The sequence below is a fragment of the Pelodiscus sinensis genome, chromosome 4 (assembly GCF_049634645.1).
Source record: "Pelodiscus sinensis isolate JC-2024 chromosome 4, ASM4963464v1, whole genome shotgun sequence".
Lineage (NCBI taxonomy): Eukaryota > Metazoa > Chordata > Testudines > Trionychidae > Pelodiscus > Pelodiscus sinensis.
Genome location: NC_134714.1, coordinates 131,184,890 through 131,204,249, shown reverse-complemented (window position 1 = coordinate 131,204,249; position 19,360 = coordinate 131,184,890). Strand labels below are relative to the sequence as shown.

At 49.8% G+C, this 19,360-nt stretch overlaps 1 protein-coding gene across 4 annotated transcripts; it reads left to right on the top strand.

Annotated features, from left to right (window-relative positions):
• The first annotated feature begins 2,650 nt into the window (after positions 1–2,650).
• LOC102459554 (uncharacterized) lies at positions 2,651–18,094 on the top strand. 4 transcript variants are annotated; one of them, XM_075929055.1, is made up of 4 exons: positions 2,651–3,107; positions 4,211–5,432; positions 17,392–17,487; positions 17,975–18,094. In XM_075929055.1, exons 2-4 carry the CDS (start codon positions 4,216–4,218, stop codon positions 18,027–18,029), a joined length of 1,368 nt encoding a protein of 455 aa, XP_075785170.1. In that variant the 5' UTR covers positions 2,651–3,107; positions 4,211–4,215; the 3' UTR covers positions 18,030–18,094. The 4 variants fall into 4 exon arrangements, with proteins under 4 accessions (XP_075785170.1, XP_075785169.1, XP_075785171.1 ...); XM_075929054.1 differs by having other exon boundaries at positions 2,652–3,107; positions 4,208–5,432; XM_075929056.1 differs by having other exon boundaries at positions 2,653–3,107; positions 4,208–5,432; positions 17,920–18,049.
• Positions 18,095–19,360: the final 1,266 nt, after the last annotated feature.

Sequence of the window (19,360 nt, the reverse complement as noted above, 5' to 3'; positions counted from 1 at the left end):
TGAATCTGTATGTAAGTCGGAACTGGCGTCCAGATTCAGACACTGCTGAAACTGATCAGTTTCAAGAGTGGCTGAATCTGGACGCCAGTTCTGACTTACATACAGATTCAACTTAAGAACCCCAGGTGTCCCCAAGTCAGCTGCTGCTGAAACTGATCAGCGGCTGATTCCAGGAAGCCCCGGGGCAGGGGCTTCCTGTAGTCAGCCGCTGGTCAGTTTCAGCAGCGGCTGACTTGGGGACACCTGGGGCAGAGCAGCTTGGGTGCTGCTGGGTTGGTCCAGTAGCGCCGCCGCTCCTCGGCACTACTGGACCAACCCAGCAGCACCCCAGCTGCTCTGCCCCAGGTGTCCTGATTCAGCTGCTGCTGAAACTGATCAGCAGCGGCTGAATCAGGACTCTCGGGGCAGAGCAGCTGGGGTGCTGCCGGGTTGGTCCAGTAGTGCCAAGGAGCGGTGCTGCGGGACCAACTGGCAGCGCCCCAGCTGCTGTACCACAGCAGACCAGAGGCGGTCCCCACAGAGATGGTCCCCAGCAGACCAGAGGCACCGGGAGCAAAGCGGCAGCGGCGGCGGAGTCCCGCACCTCCCCGGCTTTGCCACAGCAAAGCCTCAGAGGCGCGGGACCCCTCCGCCTCCCCGGCTTTGCTCCGGGTGTCCCTGGTCGGCTGGAGACGGTCCCCAGCAGACCAGGGGCACCCGGAGTAGCTTTTCTCGCCCCGGAGGTCGAGGTGGCGGTCCCGCTGCGCTCTGGACGGTCCCGCTGCCTGCGAGCTCCGGAGCGAGAAAGCCCCATTCGTAAGTGCGGATTCAACATAAGTCGGATCCGCGTAACTCGGGGACTGCCTGTAGCATTGATTTATACCAAGCAAATTTTGCCAGCCTGTTCCTGGTGTAACACAGAGGTGGGGAACGTATTTCGGGTTGGGAGCCACTGACCCACAGAAAAAAAAATCAGTTAGGGGCCACACAAAGTGAGAAAAAACAACAACAAAAAAGCACACACACCTTCTCCCACCAGAACCTAGGGGGCCCAGCGTAGCATATTAAATGGCCCTCACCTGTGCTTGGGAGGTTGGGCCAAAAATGAGGAGTTCCATGTGCAGGAAGGAGCTGCTGGGTAGTGGACTTGGGGTGTGGGCAGGAAGGAGGGTGCAGGAGTGGGTTGGGGGTTGTTGGGTCTGGGGGGGAGGTAGGGTGCCGGAATGCAGTGGGGTGCAGGGGTAAGGCAGGAGGAGGCCACAGGGCTCAAGTGCCAGCATGGGGAGGGGAGCCCCAAGCTTCAGGGGGCAGATCCAGCCCAGAGCTTCCCCACCTCCGGAGTAACAGGGCAGGACACTCAGCCAAGCACCTGCTGCTGCTCACCTTGGGAATTAGCTCTTCAGCCTCACAGCCCCTTCTGCAGCCTCACTTATCAGCCTTCTGAGTTACTGCAGGCCCCACACTCCCCCCAGCCTGTGGCGCCCTTCCCTGTCCCTACTGCCCTGGGGCAGTGCCCTGCACTCTGCAGCCTCCCCCAGGGAACCTCAAGCCCCCTGGCCTCAGCAACCCCTGGCCACGTGCCTGCTAGCCCCTGACCCGTGGGGCAAACTGCATCTGAAACGGCCACTCCTCACTGGCAAGGGACATGGGCCAACTGCTCTGGCTGCCTCCCCACAGCCCTATTTGCCTCAGGCCTTGCAGTCAGGGGTGGGGTGAGGTCAGGCACCTCTGTAGCTTCCCAGGCAGGCAGGACCCTCCTGCTCCTCAGCTGGAGCAAGAGCGAGTGAGTCTCCTCCCCTGCAGGAGCCCCTATTTGCACGGCCCCAACTGGTCCCTAATGGGCCACTACCTGCCCAGCGCCTGGCCCCACAGGCCCAGCCCTCTGGCTGGCTGTCACCCTGGTAGGGCCGGTGGGGGCAGACTAGGCTTGGGGGATGCCAATAGCGATTCAGCAACGCCCGGGCCTGGAAGGAGGCTCCTAGCGGCTGGGCCTGGGGACTTACGGAGAAAGGGGCAAAGTGCAGCCCACGCCGGCCAGAGACAAAGCGGCTGAGATGCTGGGGGGGGGGGCTCCTTAGCGTCCCGGCAGTGCAGCTAACACACCGCGTCCTCAGAGTCCACCCCCCCCCAGCGCCGGGATGGAACCCAGGAGTCCTGCCCCCCCCCCCCTCCACTGGATGGAACCCAGGAGTCCTGCCCCCCCCCTCCGCTGGATGGAACCCAGGAGTCCTGCCCCCCCCCTCCGCTGGATGGAACCCAGGAGTCCTGCCCCCCCCCCCTGTTGGATGGGACCCAGGAGTCCTGCCCCCCCCGTTGGATGGGACCCAGGAGTCCTGCCCCCCCCCCCGTTGGATGGGACCCAGGAGTCCTGCCCCCCCCTCCCCCGTTGGATGGGACCCAGGAGTCCTGCCCCCCCTCCCCCGTTGGATGGGACCCAGGAGTCCTGCCCCCCCCCCCGTTGGATGGGACCCAGGAGTCCTGCCCCCCCCCCCGTTGGATGGGACCCAGGAGTCCTGCCCCCCCCCCGTTGGATGGGACCCAGGAGTCCTGCCCCCCCCCCGTTGGATGGGACCCAGGAGTCCTGCCCCCCCCCGTGCTAGGATCGAACCCAGGAGTCCTGCTCCCCCCCGCGTCGGGATGGAACCCCCGTGTCCCGGAGCCGGAGCCGGGAGGCTGGCGGGCGGCGGGGCGCTGCGGGAACGCTGCGGCGGGCAGGATTTCCCGGGGACCGGGTTGCGGGCGCACCGCGTCCTGTCCGGGCCTCGCTGGGCAGCGGAGCGAGCGGATCCGCCGCCCGGAGCTGCTGGGGGGGGCTTTGGAATCCGCCCGGGCACCGCCGCGGGGCTGGGCCGAGAGGCGGGCCCAGGAGGCAGGACGCCTGGGTTCTCCCCCAGCTGCGGGTGGTCGCAGCTGGCCGGCGGGGTCTGCACGCCCCGCTAGTTCCGAAGGGGCCCGGTGGCTCGTCGCCTCCGCCCGGAGTGTCTCTGCCCCGAGCTGTAACACGCCCCCGCTTCCTTCCCGGCCAGCAGGGCTGTGCTGGGGGCGGGGGCTGGCTGGCGGGGAGGCGCCGTGGCCCCCAGACCCGCGGGCTCCCGAGGAGCGGGCCAGCCTGCCAGGTGCCGGCGAAGGTAAGCAAGGAGCGGCTCTGGCTCCAAGCATGGCCCGGTGTGAAGGGACAAGGCCGGATCCCAGCGAAGTTGGGAATCCCCCTCCCCTCCCCATCCCATTTCTGCCTTGCCTGGCTCAGTATCCTCCCCAGTCCTACTGGCAGACATCACTTCCCAGCCCGCCTGGCCTGCCTGGCCCTGGCAAGAGCCCTCCTCTTCCCCCAGCTTCCCCTGTCCAGTTCTGGGCAGCGCATTTCAAGAAAGAGGTGGAGAAATTGGAGAGGGGCCAGAGAAGAGCAACCAAACCAGCTGTCAGGGGGTGAAACACTGGAATAAATTGCCTGGGGGGGTTGTGGAATCTCCATCCCTGGAGATATTTAACAGCAGGTTAGACACACACCTGCCAGGGATGATCTAAACCAGCGGTTCCCAAACTTTTCGGCATCACACCCCCTTTTTGATTTTTGAGAAACCTTCATGCCTCCCCCCCCACACACACACAAAATAGCAGCAAAAAAAACTGTGCAGGGCTCCTTTAATTCCCAGGACCAGTGTAAATTTAAAAAAAAAAGTGCTGGTGCTCCAGGACAAAAGTTAAGGCAGCCATTTTGAAGTCTGCTCCGTCCTTCCCCCACCCCAGCCAGCCCAAGCTGCGCATGTTCCAGTGGACTTCCGAGCCAAGAAAAGCAGAAAATACCAGACATTTCACATGGGATTTTCTGAATTTGTTTACGGGATGGACTGGGCTCTTTCTTGGGGGGAGGGGAGGAGAGGGGAGTTGAGGAGGGGGACAGGTTGCCTTCACCCACCCTGGAATTTCTCCACATGCCCTCAGGGGGTTGTGCCCCCCCAGTTTGGGAACCTCTGATCTAGATGGTGCTTGGTTCTGCCGTGAGGGCAGGGGACTGGACTCAATGACCTCTCAAGGCCCCTTCCAGTTCCAGTGTTCTAGGATTGCCTGAAGGCTCTGCTGGGCCATCGGGGCAGAAGCAGCCACCGCAGAAGGGCTTGTGGGTTCACTTCCTGCCCCTCAGGCTTTCTGCTCCATGGCAAACCCTTCTGCCACCCCCTCTTGCCTTGGCACAGGGAACGAGCCTCATCCGGATTTTTCTCTCTCCCAGTAGGGGCCATGGTAGATGAGGAGAATCTCTGGCAGGATGGCCCTGTGGCAGATCCAGATGGGGCATCTTCGAATGAGGATGCCTCCATAGGAGAAGATGCTCATGGGATGCTGCCTGGTGGGAATGAGTCCATAGAAGAGGACCAGGATGGTGTATTGTCCGATGGGAATGAGTCCATAGAAGAGGACCAGGATGGAGTATTGTCTGATGGGAATGAGTCCATAGAAGAGGACCAGGATGGAGTATTGTCTGATGGGAATGAGTCCATAGAAGAGGACCAGGATGGTGTATTGTCCGATGGGAATGAGTCCATAGAAGAGGACCAGGATGGAGTATTGTCCGATGGGAATGAGTCCATAGAAGAGGGCCTGGAGGGGTCATGGTCTGATGAGACTTTATCCCAGATTCCAGTCCCACTGCAACCCTCTGAGCATCCTCCTGGCCTCCAGATCCCTTCAGCCCTGGAATCTCCTTGGGAAAAGCCCCCAGGGCTGCCCCTCTCAGTGGCAGCCAGACGCCCCCCCAAGAAGTCCCCTTCCTGGGAAGCGCAGCCAACTATCTGCAGTGAGTGCGGGAAGAGCTTCACCCGGAGCTCCCTGCTGGCCCAGCACCAGCGCGTGCACACGGGCGAGCGCCCCTACCAGTGCACCGAGTGCGGGAAGAGCTTCAGCCGCAGCTCCACCCTCCTCCAGCACTGGAGGACCCACACGGGGGAGCGGCCGAACACGTGCACCGAGTGCGGGAGGGGCTTCAGCCAGCGCTCGGACTTGGTGAAGCACCAGCGCACCCACACGGGCGAGCGGCCCTACCGCTGCCCCGACTGCCGGCAGAGCTTCAGCCGCAGCTCAGACCTCATCAAGCACCAGCGTGTGCACACCGGGGAGCGGCCCTACCACTGCCCCGACTGCGGGAAATCCTTCAGCCGCAGCTCCGACCTCTTCCAGCACCAGCGCACCCAGCGCGGCGAGAGGCCCTACCCGTGCACCGAGTGTGGGAAGCGCTTCAGCCGCAGCTCCAACCTCATCCGCCACCAGCGCACCCACACGGGCGAGCGGCCCTACGTTTGCCCCGACTGCGGGCGCCGCTTCTCCCAGAACTCCCACTACACAGACCACCAGCGGAGCCACCGCCGCGAGAAACCCTACCACTGCACCCAATGCGGCAAGGACTTCGGGCGCAGCTCCACCCTGGTCAAACACTGGCGCACGCACACCCGGGAGAGCCTGTGAGCTTGGGGCAGAGAGAGGGACCGTCAGCATCTCTCCCCAGGGTCAGCTTGAGATGGCATCCCCAGTTGAGTCAGTTTGCTCTTCTTCTGGGGGTACTTGTCCTGATATGTCCCCCAGGGTCAGCGTGGGTGGGTGGTGCTGCCAGTTGCTGCTCGTCCCTCTGGGGCTTTGATGCAGGGTCATCCTGGTTAATAGTGTTGCCAGAAGAGTCAGTGCTCAGCTCCTGGCGGACTTGATACAATGTCTCCAGCAGGGTCAAACGGATAGAGTGTTTCCAGCCCAGTCACCCCAGGACCTGGCAAATTTGATACAATATTTCCACCATGGTCAATTCTTTCTGTAAATAATTTGATACAATGTTTCCGAGAGAGTCCAATTTTCCCCCTGGAGGTACCTAGACCAGTGTTTCCCAATTTTATTTGGCCACGGAGCCCTTTTAAACTCGAAAGAATTTTGCGGAACCCCTCATAACAGTCTGATATAGGGAGCTGAAAAAGTAGACCACAAACAAGTAAGGGTGATAATAATAAACAAATGCTACACAAGGTCATGAGATCACCATGGAGTTTAATTGCACATATTTAAAAACAAAAATCTCATCATATTATTATTTTTTTAAATCATAAAATGTTATTGTAATGGAACTTTCTCACTGAACCCTTATTTTGACTTTGCAGAAGCCCGGAGTTCTGTGGATCACCATTTGGGAAACACTGACCTACACTAAGGTCCCTGTGATCAGTGTCTCCATGGAAATCCAGCCTCTTTAGGCATGTCGATACTGTCAAAGTCAGACAGGACTCACAGATTTGTCAGACCGCTCTGTTTATTAACAAAGCTGCTCTGCTAAATGCACCCAGAAAATGTGAGTACCCCACAAGGTTCAAACTCCTTGATTTATACAGTCAAAAGAAAGCCAAGTTAACAGGATTAAAAGAGGGGCAAAACTTCACATGATTAGTGTGAGGCTAGTCAAGTATCTTCATTTCCACATCAAGCACACAGCAATCTCCTGTCCATATCTCCCTGGTTATCTCAATTGCTTTCTCCCTAACACCTAATGTTCCTTTTCCTATTAACTCTGGCCCACCTGGCTAGCACTCTGATCTGCATACCTACAAACAACATTAACATACTTTTCTTCTTCCTGTTCAGAGACAAACAGTATTCCTTCAACTTATTCAATTATTACAGCATAATTCATCTTTCTCTTACAGTATAATTCTTTCTACTTTCATAATACATTGCTTCCAATAGTCACTTTTCCTCAATCGGAGAGCTTGATACAAAGTTTCCCCCACTGTCAATTCTTCTGTCCTGGTTGATTTCATAGGAGGTATCCAAAGGGCTAGTTCTTCCCAGGGGCTGTCTGATACAATGTCTCCACTTGGGGCCATCCTAATTGCATTGGGCAAATTGATACATTGACTACATCCGCTACATCCAGTAGTGTTGCCCTGGGAGAAAAGTGTCAGTTTGATTCCAGGGTGACTGATACTTCCTGGAGACATCAGATCCTTAAGTGGTACAAAGTAGCATGGTCCTATTGCAGTGAATAGAGTTATGATGATATATACCAGGCAAGAAGTCTTCCCCGTGTTTCCATCACGTAGGTTTCAGAGGTAGCTATTATGCTTAAATGAAGCATACAAGATCTTTTATAGGGGAAAAGGCAGTACACTGCATTTATTGAGAATACAACGGTTGCATATGCTTTTCAATCACTTACACACACACACACACAAACATTATGCATACACAGTCCTACCAGATGATGTTATAGTTACCAGGCGAGATTCTGTACCAATCGAGTGGCCAGTTAGATTGATCACGGAGGGAGAGCAGGGCCTTTGTCGGTTGATCAATCTGATGCTCTGGAGTTGTGGCACGATGAACCCAAAGTTCCATAGCAAAGCACCCTGCTTTTATAATCCCTTTTCTCTGTTGAAGTTTATGGATTTTGCTGTGTCAGCCTGTGACCAGAGTGTTATTTTTTTGGTGCTAATCAGTCCCAAACACCTCTTGAAGGCTCATCCTTTAACAAGTCATCTTTGGGGTGCCAGCTTCACTTCAAGGCCCGTCAATCTGCCAATAATCCAATCATTTATTATGGGTACACACTGGTGGTTATAGATGGCTTCTTTGACACCAGGTTGTCTAATCTTCACCCACGCTCACCCTCCATCTTCGGCCATCTGGTTCTGAGCAATAACTTTTGCACCTTATCTTGACACATTCATACCCCTTTCACACACAGAAGCAATCTGTTACAAGGACTCTCGAGGTTATGCAGCACGTCAGTATCTGCATTGGGCAAAGCAAAAAGGCATTGCAAATCAATCAATTAAGGCCTTTAACCTTCAACATTCCTCTAGTCTCATTAACCTAGACACAATACCAAAACTCTATCTTTCTACTTAGGCCAATTACTAAACTTGCTAAACTTTAAAGCAAAGGAATATACATTTATCTAAAAGAATTTTAGCTTAATAAAATGTTAAACGTGTGTTAATATGTACCTTACATGACTACATTATTGCTACATCATTCAATTGCATTGCTACATTACTAAACCTAAAATACAAATATAAAAAGAATTAAACTTTCAATCTCAATATAGCCACCTTGGTCTGCAGCAGCTAAAGTGATAAGGAGTACGGTGGCGCTTAAAGATGAATGGTGCTATTAGGACATAAGCTTTGGAGAGTTGCAACTCACTGTGCCAGATGCATGAAGTGTATCACATTAGATCTATGCCCTCACGTGCCAGCAATGGCCCTCTTCCATGCATATTGGACAAGCCGGACTGTCTCTATGCAGCAGAATAAATGGGCACAAATCAGACATCAGGAATGGTAACATACAAAAACCAGTGGGAGAACATTAGAACCTCCATGGACACACAGTTACAGACTTGATAGTTGCTACCCTCAACCAAAACAAAACAAAAATTCACCATCAAAAACAGGCTGCAATGTGAAACTACTGAGCTGGAATTCATATGCAAATTTGACACCATCAGCATGCATTTGAGTAGGGATTGGGACCGGCTTTCTCATTACAATACGTAAATTTCCATTTGAGATATTCACACCTTTTTATCCACATCCACTCTGATCGAATTAGCTCTGATGTGACACTCCCATCTTTGTACCCCTACTATCTGTTTTTTTGTCCCTTCATGCATCTGAGAAAGTGAGTTTCAACTCACGAAAGCTCATGCCCTAATAATATTGTTAGTTTTCAAGGTGTTACTGGACTCCATGTTGTTTTTTCATCACGGCTATGTCTAGACTGGCATGATTTTCTGGAAATGCTTTTAACGGAAAAGTTTTCCGTTAAAAGCATTTTTGGAACAGAGCGTCTAGATTGGCATGGACGCTTTTCCGCAAAAGCACCTTTTGCGGAAAAGTGTCCGTGCCAATCTAGACGCACTATTCCGCAAAAAAGCCCCGATCGCCATTTTCACGATCGGTGCTTTTTTGCGGAAAACAAATCTGAGCTGTCTACACTGGCCCTTTTGCGCAAAAGTTTTGTGTAAAAGGACTTTTGCCCGAATGGGAGCAGAATAGTATTTCCACAAGAAGCACTGATTTCTTACAGTAGGAAGTCAATGCTTTTGCGGAAGTTCAAGTGGCCAGTATAGACAGCTGGCAAGTTTTTCCGGAAAAGCGGCTGACTTTCTGGAAAAACTGGCCAGTCTAGACACAGCCCATTAGTTCTTTCTAGGAGCACTGAAGCCAGGAACCAGATCCTGTTCTCATTTACATGAGAGTTTTATATCCGTGTAATTACACGGACAGCAGTGGGTTCACCTGAATCTGCCTTGATTTCATTAACAACAGTGGGGTCACCCTGGATTTTCATCAAATTCAGAATCCAGCCATAATTCCCTTTACTTCATTGTGGGAGGGGGGAAGGGGATCACTCCAGGTTTACACCATCATTAACTATAGGGTAATCCAGTGTCAATTCTGATCTCCTGGAAGATTTGAGGCCATTTCTGGACTTTTGCCAATCTGTCAGTAGATGGCTGGGCATTTTTACCTTGCAGAATAAGTGGGTTAGGAATTAGTCAGTGAGAATTGAAAAGGGGAGGAAATGCAGAAGAAACATCTGGACTGTGGTGGAAGAAGGCATTCCATTTATTTCCCGGGAACATGTAGGCGTGTATGGAGTGGGGGGATGAGAAGCAGAAGATAGGAGAATCCCTAATGGATCTATGCCTTGGTGGGCGATTGATGGAATATAAAAATTCACAGCCATGAAAAACGTGCCATGGACTCTGACATCTGGTCTCCCCTGTGAAATCATGTCTCGTCTTTACGTTTGACTTACACAGGTTGTACCTCTCCAGTCCAGCGCCGTCAGGACCTGACCAGTGCCAAATTTGCTGAACCCTGGGAGGTGCCACTATTGTCTAGTGGCTTTTCCAACACTGCTTACTGGGCTGTTGGAGAACATGGAGGGGTAAATTAGAGCTAAATAACAGCACAGAACACTGACAGCCAGCACTGGTGGCTGTAAACAAACTTTATGGGACTGCGGGAAACTTGGCCGCACCCTTGATAAATGGACATCCAGCTAATTCAAATCATGCTGGACCATGGATGTTGCTGGACTAGAGAGGTTCAGCCTGTATGATAAAAGTACCATGTAGCATAGGGTAACGATACAAAAGCACACAATATTTCTCAGACACTGGGTCCTGATCTAAAAGGGGGTTGTAAGCCTATTGTAGAGGGGTCCCAGTATTGCTACTATTACTTTTATGCTGCTGCTAGGAGCAGCGCGACCTTCAGAGCCATGCACCTCACTAGCAGCTGCTGCTTTCCGGCCACCCAGCTCTGAAGGCAGCACAGAAGTAAGGGTGGCAGCACCATGACCACTCTGCAATAGCCTTTGGCCAGGGCCCCCAGTTTGAAAAGTGCTGAGTCTTAAGGGCTTTGCCTGTTCATATTTTGCCCTTTTCAAAGACACGTTCATATTTCGTTACACCACCTTGAAATTTAAGTATCCAAGTTCATGAACTTCAAGATTTTTAAAATGCTCTGATGGTGACATTGACAAGACAATGATTTGGTAGGTCCCTAAAGAGATATCAAAATATTCCTTGGAGCAGAGGGAGATGCAGCGCCTAAAGTCAAGTTAATTTTCCCCTTCACCCCTTGCTCTTCAGGAATCATTAATACACTGTCCCCTTCAGACCTAGGTTTAGAAGGGAGGGTCAAGCTAGCAGATCACTTCTGCCCTGGTGACTCAACGCTGCCGGAGTGTCTGTGTTATCTAGAGTCCTCTTGTCTGACACATTGTGGCCATTTGCTGAGTTATCTTTGGGGAAGTGAATTGGGAACCTTTGGTTCACAACTAATTAAGTCTGATTCCGTTGTAGATTAAAGACAATAACCGACTCATAAAATGTTGCTATGTTCCAGCCACTAGAGGGTGATATAAACGTACATTGTGAGTTATGCCTTCAGTTTGCAGCATTGAATCTGCATGTGGTAGAATCACCCACAAACCACCTATTCCTATCTGTGCCCCACAGAGTGAACATGGGTCATATTTTGCCCACATTAAATGTCTAGCATAACTGCCTTGAATGTGGCTAAGAATGAGGGGACCGGTTGTTTGTTTTACTCTGTTTTTTGTTTGGGCATGTTTCCCATTGGTCAAATGAATAAGCTGAATTTCAGGAAGGAGGGGTTAACATGATGTTTAATCAGTCATTGGAACTCCTTGCCACATGATATAATGGAAAATGAGACTTGGATAGGATTGAGGAAAAGGATATATTATGGAATATGCACATATCTGTTATGCTTAAACAAAGCACACGAGATCTTTTATAGGGGAAAAGGCAGTACACCGCATTTATTGAGAATACAACAGTTGCTTATGCTTTTCAATCATTCACACACACACAGTCCTGCCAGATGATGTTATAGTTACCAGTCCAGAGTCTCGATCAATCTAGTGGCCAGTCAGATCGATCACAGAGGGAGAGCCGGGCCTTTGTCGGTCGATCGATCCAATGCTCCAGGAGTTAGTGGGAAGACGAACTCAAAGTCCAATAGCAAGGCACCCTGCTTTTATAATCCTCTCGTCTATGGATTTCACTGTCAGTCTGTGACCAGTCACTGTTCTCTTTTGATGTTGACATTCATTCCCAAAACATCTCTAAAGGCTCATCCTGTCCTGGATTGAATCAGCTGTTTTCAGGGGTGTCCGCCCTTCACCGTTAGTCAGAGATGGCCCAAGCTATGGGCTGACCGGGCTACTGCCTGGGTGCCCCGTTGTAGGGGGCGCCGCATGGGGCAGCCTGGCCGGGCGGGAGTGGGACCACGCATGCCCTGGGGCGGGGCCATGCATGTGCCACACACCTGGGGGCAGCGCCGTGCTCCCGGGGCCCAGGGCGCGAGTGGCTTGGGCGGGCCCTGCCGTTAGAGCCATCAATTCTGCCAATCTGATCAGTTCTTGACTGTGGGTATGCACTGATGGTTTCTCTGCTGCCGGTATGTCTCTTTGTAGTCTGCCTTTTACAGTATGTCTTCACCCCACATCCTCCCCCCTCTCTCTTGACCATCTGACAATGACCTTCACACCGTATCGCGTTCATACACACAGTCGTTCTCACAGAATCCTTCAAAAGTAAACGGCAGTGTTTTATTATGAATTAGTTAAAGATAGAGCAGTTTTATACGGAGGTTGGCACTTTTGAAATGTCCTACGTTGTGAGATGTTGATGTGATCTTTATGAGGCTGTCAGCCGACGGTCAGGGCAGTGTGTGTGTGTGTGTTTCTGAGAAAAGGTTTAATGTCCGTGTCTTTACTGCTAGGACCGGGGTCCCGTCGCAGAGGGTAGCCAGCAGGCCGACAGACACCCCTTTATAGGAAGAGCTTATTACACCTCAGATTTTAGCTGCTAGGATGCAGAATCCTTTCCCAGTGGGCAGTCTGGGAAAGACTGAGAGATGCCCCAACGGATCTGTCACCTGGGAGTGACACAAATCCAAACGCCCAAGCTCTTCCTATACCTGTCCCTTATGACCGGCTGAAGTTCTTTTAAATTGTGCTTGTTTCTGTTACAGCAACTGAAGGAGTCAGGTTAAAAACTTAAACAGTTACAGGTTTATTAAAGAAGCTTAGAAATCATATGGTTACAATGGCTATTGCTCTATTTCTTAACTGCTAGCAAATATAGATCTTAAAAATGGTTACAAAGAAAATAAAGATAGAAAATAGAAATAATGGTACCAAGTGACAGCTTAATCTTTAAAGAGCTCTAAGTCTATGTGTACACTTAAGACAAAGGACACATCCAGGTACAATTTTTACCCCTTTCTGTGCCTCTCGACTCCAGCGTGTCAGGCCAGGGCCGGTCTCTCAATTCCTAGGAAAGACGAATACGAGGTGGGTGTGCCCTTGGAACCTTGGGAGGTCAAACACCTAACCCGACCAGCAGATAGATGGTAGATGGACGCTCAGAGTAAGTGTGCTGCTGGACCCATCTTTATACCCCTGGGGGCCTGTATCCTCTTTCTTATCTAAGAGGCCAAATTGTACTGGTCCGTTTTGTGGCGCCAGTTCTTACAAGCAAGTTTCAAATAATTTATACTTGCAAGAGAGAGAACTAAATTGTAAGTACTAGACATTTTTTACTAGGTGAGAGATTCCTCCCCCCACAGACGGCTGTGTGTTCGTATCAATATAAGTTAAGTCAAAAGCACTCCTTAGCAGCCTCTTAGTCAGCAATTAGCATATCTCTGTTTACAGCCATTCACGGTCACAGCAGCCTGGGCCTTCTACTCTGTGTGCCCTGTATGCTCCAGGCAAGCAAAAATAGATGTTACAAGGGGGTTTCTGTCTGGCTACAGAAGCTGAAAGAGATTCTTTGTGAGCGCTCAGTATCTGTGATCTCAAGTCTCTCATTTTCCTGGTGGCAATGACTTCAGCTCATAGTTGTATTAACTTTGGGGTTTATTGACCGTTCCTCTTTATTCCAAGTTCTGCATGGACAAAATGGTGCAGTAGACTCATCTGAGATTCTTCTCCAAAGTGATGAGTTCTGCCTTTATAAATCTAGATCAGTATGCAGGGTTAGGAATGATAGACCGTTTCACACACTCAACATTAAAAGGTCTTAGTGTTTCAATCTGGAGTGGGGTAAACTCTTAAAAAAAGTCACCGAACATTTTATTTCCTTCACACCAGTTCATTGCTATCATTAAGAGCTATGCTTTAAAATGTGTCTCTGATTATATTTCACATTGCTATTTTCCAGCGAGCTTGAAACTATAAAGCCAAGAGTAATCTAATTCTATGACAGATTATGGAAAACTGTGGAGTCGGGACCTGTTTTGGATGGGGAGAGGCATGCATGCCCGGGGCTTTTGCGGGTGGTGGGGTGGCCGGGGCGGGGCTCTGCCTGACTGTGCTCCTGGCTGTTCCACTGCTCCCGGGGTTGGTGGGACTTGAACCCACCACTCTGCACTCCCCAAGGGAATGCCCTATTCCCTACTATAAAAAAATATTTTAATAGTACCCATTAGTAGCTGTCAGGTCTGCAGTGCCTGCATCAGCAATGTTTTCATCGCAAGCATATGCAAAACAGTTGGGCCCTCATTTGATAATTTTACAAAGCACTACAGCTTGGATTAGGAATCTCTTTTCATTCTCTCTATCCTGCACATTCTGTTTCTCAAACAGGAAAATCCAAATGCTTCTGGTCCTGTTACTAGCATTTTATTCTTTTGGGATCTCTAATTTGCATTAGCTGCATTTTTGAAGTATCAAGCTGATGCTTTGGGATGTCTTCTTTCTATCCTATTAGAAAGGACACTTCTTCCTTACATAATAAATAATATATAATATTAATACTCACCTCCTTTGTAAAGCACTTTGAGCTGTACTAATGACAAGTTCTATATAAAAGCTAGATATTATATGTATAGTTTGTGCATCTCTCAGCAATGTGACTCTTTACTCTTTACCCATTTGAAACATCCTTCAACTTACTCGTTCTGTAAGAGTGAGAATCTTGCCTAGGTAAGATCTTAAAAAAAGAAAAATTAATTAACCTTTTAATTCTGCTTCACTGAAGATATACATATATCTTCCTTTCAAGGGATACGTGTACACTGCAACACTATTTCGGGATACTGGAGTATCCCAAAATAGCTATCCCGTGTCTTTACAGAAAGACCGTTATTTTGGGCTCGCTATTGCAACATCCCTGTAAACCTCATTCCACGGGGAATAAGGGATGTTTTGGAATAGCGGGTTATTTCGAAACAAAATCAAAATAAGACACGCCATTTCGAGCTGTGGTGTAGTGTAGATACACCCGCGGTCTGGAGTCTTTTCTTCCTTTTCAGTCAGGAACTAAGTGGAAAGTTGCAAGGACAATAGAGTCCTAGGTGGTGTGTGACTACCTGTATGGGGTGATTCATGCCTTCATCTTCTACTGTAACCTTCACACTAAAAATTCCTTAAAGGACACATCACATGGTCGATTGCAGCCGGATTTGATTCAATCCCACAGACAGAGACAAACACCTATGAGATCTTTATCAGGCATTCTTAAAACTTAAATACCCACCTAAGGAAGTACAGAAACAGAATGACAGAGCCAGACCAGTACCTAAGAACTGTTTCTTCGGGACAAGCCCAACAAGGAGCTTCCTAACCATCAGGGTGGCTAAAATAAATTGCACAGGGAGGTTGTGGAATCTCCATCACTGGAGATATTTAAGAGCAGGTTGGCTAGACATCTATCAGGGGTGATCTAGACAGTTCTTAGTCTTGCTGTGAGGGCAGGGGACTGGACTCGATGACCTCTCAAGGTCCCTTCCAGTTCTAGTATTTTGTGATTTTAATCAAAATCAAAATCAATTCACATTGAAGGCCCAGGCCTTCAATATTTCTAATCTCATTAACATAGACACAATACAAAACCCTGTCTCTTTACTTACTAAACTTTAGAAAAAGGAAATATAGGAGATATATACTTAACTAGAGGATGTGACTTACTACAATATTACATAGGATTATATATTACGTTACATTACTATAGTATTGCTACATCATTAAACTACATTGCTACATTTCTTACATCATTAAACCTAAAATACAAATATAAAAAGGATAAAACTTTTAATCTGGACAGATCTACTAGATCGGTGGTTTTCAATCTGTGGTCAGTCCACAGACGATGCCTAAGAAGTTTGTGAAAGGTGGCTGTTACCACAAAGCAGTGGTTTCAGCTGTGATCCCAGCTGTGGTCCATGGATCTCCGGGCATCTGCAGACTTATGACTAAGAATTCCAAAGAGGTTCACACCGCCATTTGAAATTTGTAGGGGTCTGCAAATAAGAGAGAGGTTGGAAACCACTGTGCGAGACAAAGGCTTTGTCTGCACTATGCAGCTTTTAGCAACACGGGTGCCACTAAAGTCATGTTGCTAAAAGTTGTGCAACATCATCAGTGTTTGTCAGCTCACTTGACAACAAAACACGGCTACCCAATGAGTGGCATTGGCTTTGTCAGCAGGAGTACTGTTCACTCCGATGCTTGTTGCGGGCAGCCCTTTTGTCTTTTTTCGGGAGATGGAGGAGGGATCTTTTTAAACACCTTTGAGAGAGACAAGTTTTGTCGTTCACTTGCCAGTAGACATGGCCAACAAGGTACTAACACTATCAGCCTTCATGCCTCTGGGAGAAAGCCAGATGCTAATGGAGTAGAGCGAGGAAGAAACGTTCACTGTGGCTGTGTCTAGACTGGCAAGTTTTTCCACAAAAGCAGCTGCTTTTGCGGAAAAACTTTCCAGCTGTCTACACTGGCCGCTTGAATTTCCGCAAGAACACTGACGATCTCATGTAAGAAATCAGTGTTTCTTGTGGAAATACTGTGCTACTCCCATTCGGGCAAAAGTCCTTTTGCGCAAACGCTTTTGCGCAAAAGGGCCAGTGTAGACAGCTCAGATTTGTTTTGTGCCAAAAAGCCCTGATCGCAAAAATGGCGATTGGGGCTTTTTTTGCACAAAAGCGTGTCTAGATTGGCACGGATGCCTTTCTACAAAAAGTGCTTTTGCGGAAAAGTGTCCTGCCAATCTAGACGCTCTTTTCCAAAAATGCTTTTAACGGAAAACTTTTCCGTTAAAAGCATTTGCGGAAAATCATGCCAGGCTAGACATAGCCCGTGAGTCTTCTTTGTTCCATAACCACAGCCCAAGCCCAATTGAGGGATCGTCTGCTCGCCCCATATATTCAGCTTATCTGTCTGGAGAGGAAGCAAACTCTTCCTCCTCCTGTCCGTGTCACATGATTGTGGTTTGTAGCTAAAACAGTAATACATGTATTGAAACAGGAGGGGCTGGCTGGCTCTGGGGGATGGGACATGGGGCCTTTCCTCTCCTGGAGACACCAGCTCTGGTCTGGGCCCCGTGTGAGGAGACTGGTTGGTTAATGGGTGGGGAATGAGATAGGGACCCTTTCCTCTCTAGGAGAAGCTGACCCCAATCCAGCCCCATGGCAGAGGGAATGGGGATGGGGGCTGTTCTACTCTAGGGGGTGCCCATTCTGATCCTGGCTCATGGCTGGGAGGCTGGCTGGTGAGGAATGGGATATGGGCCTTGTCTTTCTAGGAAACGCCAGTTCCAACCCTGTCCAGCTGGCTTCAGGAGGGCCAGGAATGGGATATGGGGTTGTTCATTTGTAGGGTACCAGGTCCACACTCGCCGGCTCTAATAGGCCGGGGAATTGGAATAAAACACTTTGCAACAACAATGCGCTGGTTTGATGTTAGAAATGTGGGCTGAGCAGACACTTGGGAGACCAAATAAGGCCAGTTTTGTTTTTGTTTTTTGTTGTTGGTGGGTTTTTTTGCCTGACCCAAAAGAACCAGCTGTCCTGTGGGAAGATGCGTTGTGTCTCTGAAGAGCTTCATGTTTTGCAGGACACGGCAGAAGAGAAGACAGAAGGGGTCCGGTGAAAGACAGAGAAATGTTCCTGGAAGACAGAAACAGAAATTGAAACTGTCGAGAAATGGAATGTGAGCGAGAGTCTGATGTTAAAAATAAAAAAGGGTAAATCCCTAGACAGGAGCTAGCTGCAAGCAATATTCAGAATGAAACCCCAGCATGGAGGTTGAAGGTTCTTAGAAGCAGAAGCTGATAACGGACGGCTCTGCTTTAGTGGATAGCACAATTATCACCGGAAGGAAGGCAGGAAGGAAGGGAGGAAAAAGAAAAGCACCTTCAAGGAGCTGCTGAGAGACATCTGAAGCAGAGACAGGAGGGAATTGTCCAATGAAACTTTTCTGGCAGAAATATACTGATTTGTCTAATCTAAAAATGACCCTTGAGTTGGACAATTTTTCAATGTATTTATATCAGAAAAATGTTAATGACTCGTTGTTGGGTTTTTTTTTGGGGGGGGGGGGGTTATTGTTTCATTTCATTGTGACGTTAAGCTATCGTTTCAGGTTTCCTGTTTGTTTTGAACTTCAGCATTGAGCAATGTCAAAATCTGTCTGCCAGAGCACGAAGGGACCGAGAGCTTCAGCTCTGCATGTTCCTTTTGGAGAGAGCTTGACAGCCCGAGGCAGAAGGGGCGTAGGGTCAAGACTCACAGATCCCGAAGTACAAATCAGCCTCTCCAAAGCCACGGGCACGTCGAAGGACCTTTCACAGGTGGGGCTATCCAACCATGGATCTCTTTGCAACTTGAGGAATGAGAAATGCCCTGGCTTTTGCTCCCGCGCAGGGCTGGGGAAGGGATCCAGGAGAGACGCATTCCTAATCCCATGGGACGAACTGATATACTCTCCCTTTCTGCCAATACCACTGATCTCCAGAATCTTGCACCTATCTGGATGCAGCCCAGGTCATCCTAGTAGTCCCATCCTGGTCCAGACAGACCTGGTTCCCATATCTACAGCACATGTCCATCAAACCACTCCACCCGCTCCCTCAGTGGCACAATCTCCTCTGTCAGAACACAGGCAAGTTACTGTTTCCAGATCCACACACCCTTCATCTCCAGGCCTGGCTCCTGTCTGGTTTCGAGGTGCGGAAGTAGCCTGTTGGGAACAAGTCAGAAACGTCCTCATGCATAGCAGGGGACACGCCTCTAGAGCAACTTACCAGCCAAAATGGAAACACTTCGCATCTTGGTGTCGTCAAAGAGAGCTCAGTCCAGACAAATCACCAATCCACACGATGGTCGACTACTTATACGTTTTAAAGAGTGAAGGCCTATCAGTGTCTTCCATAAAAGTTCACTTGTCAGCCATTATGGCCTTTCATGACCACAGAGAAGGGTCTTCGGTGTTTGCACATCCCATGGCAAAAAGATTCCTTAAGGGCCTTCAGAACCTCTTCCCACCGCGTAGAGCACCAATGGCCCTGTGGGATCTGAATTTGGTCCTGGAGACCCTTAGTAGGCCCTTCGTTGAGCCCATGGCCACATGCCCTTTCTTGCTCCTCACGGTGAAGGTGCTGTTTCTGGTGGCAATCACTTCGACAAGAAGGGTGGGCGAATTAGGAGCCCTAATGATGGTTCCCCCATACACGGTCTTTGCTAAAGGTCAAGTGACTTTGAGATCACATCCAGCCTCTATACCTAAAGTCAACACCTGCTTTCACATTAATGAACCCACAGTCTTACCTGTGTTCTTTCCAAAGCCAGGCACGCCGGCTTCACGCCCTCAGTGTCAGAAGGGCTCTGGCCTTTTACATCGACAGAACAAAGACATTTCGCAAGTCCCCACACCTCTTTGTCTCTATTGCGGACTACTCCAGGGGCAACCCGCTCTCCCCACGACGCATTTCGATGTTAATACCTCCAGTGCTACTCCTTGGGTAACAAACCACTAAAGACAGCCCCAAGGGTACACCCCACGCGTGCTACAGCAACATCCACGG

Excerpts from the sequence above, each read along its gene's own strand:
- LOC102459554 (XM_075929055.1), top strand. The coding sequence starts at position 4,216 with ATGGTAGATGAGGAGAATCTCTGGCAGGATGGCCCTGTGGCAGATCCA. Across the intron at positions 5,433-17,391 it reads ACGCACACCCGGGAGAGCCT|GACACGGCAGAAGAGAAGAC; the intron begins GTGAGCTTGGGG and ends CATGTTTTGCAG. Across the intron at positions 17,488-17,974 it reads AAACTGTCGAGAAATGGAAT|AGCACGAAGGGACCGAGAGC; the intron begins GTGAGCGAGAGT and ends TCTGTCTGCCAG.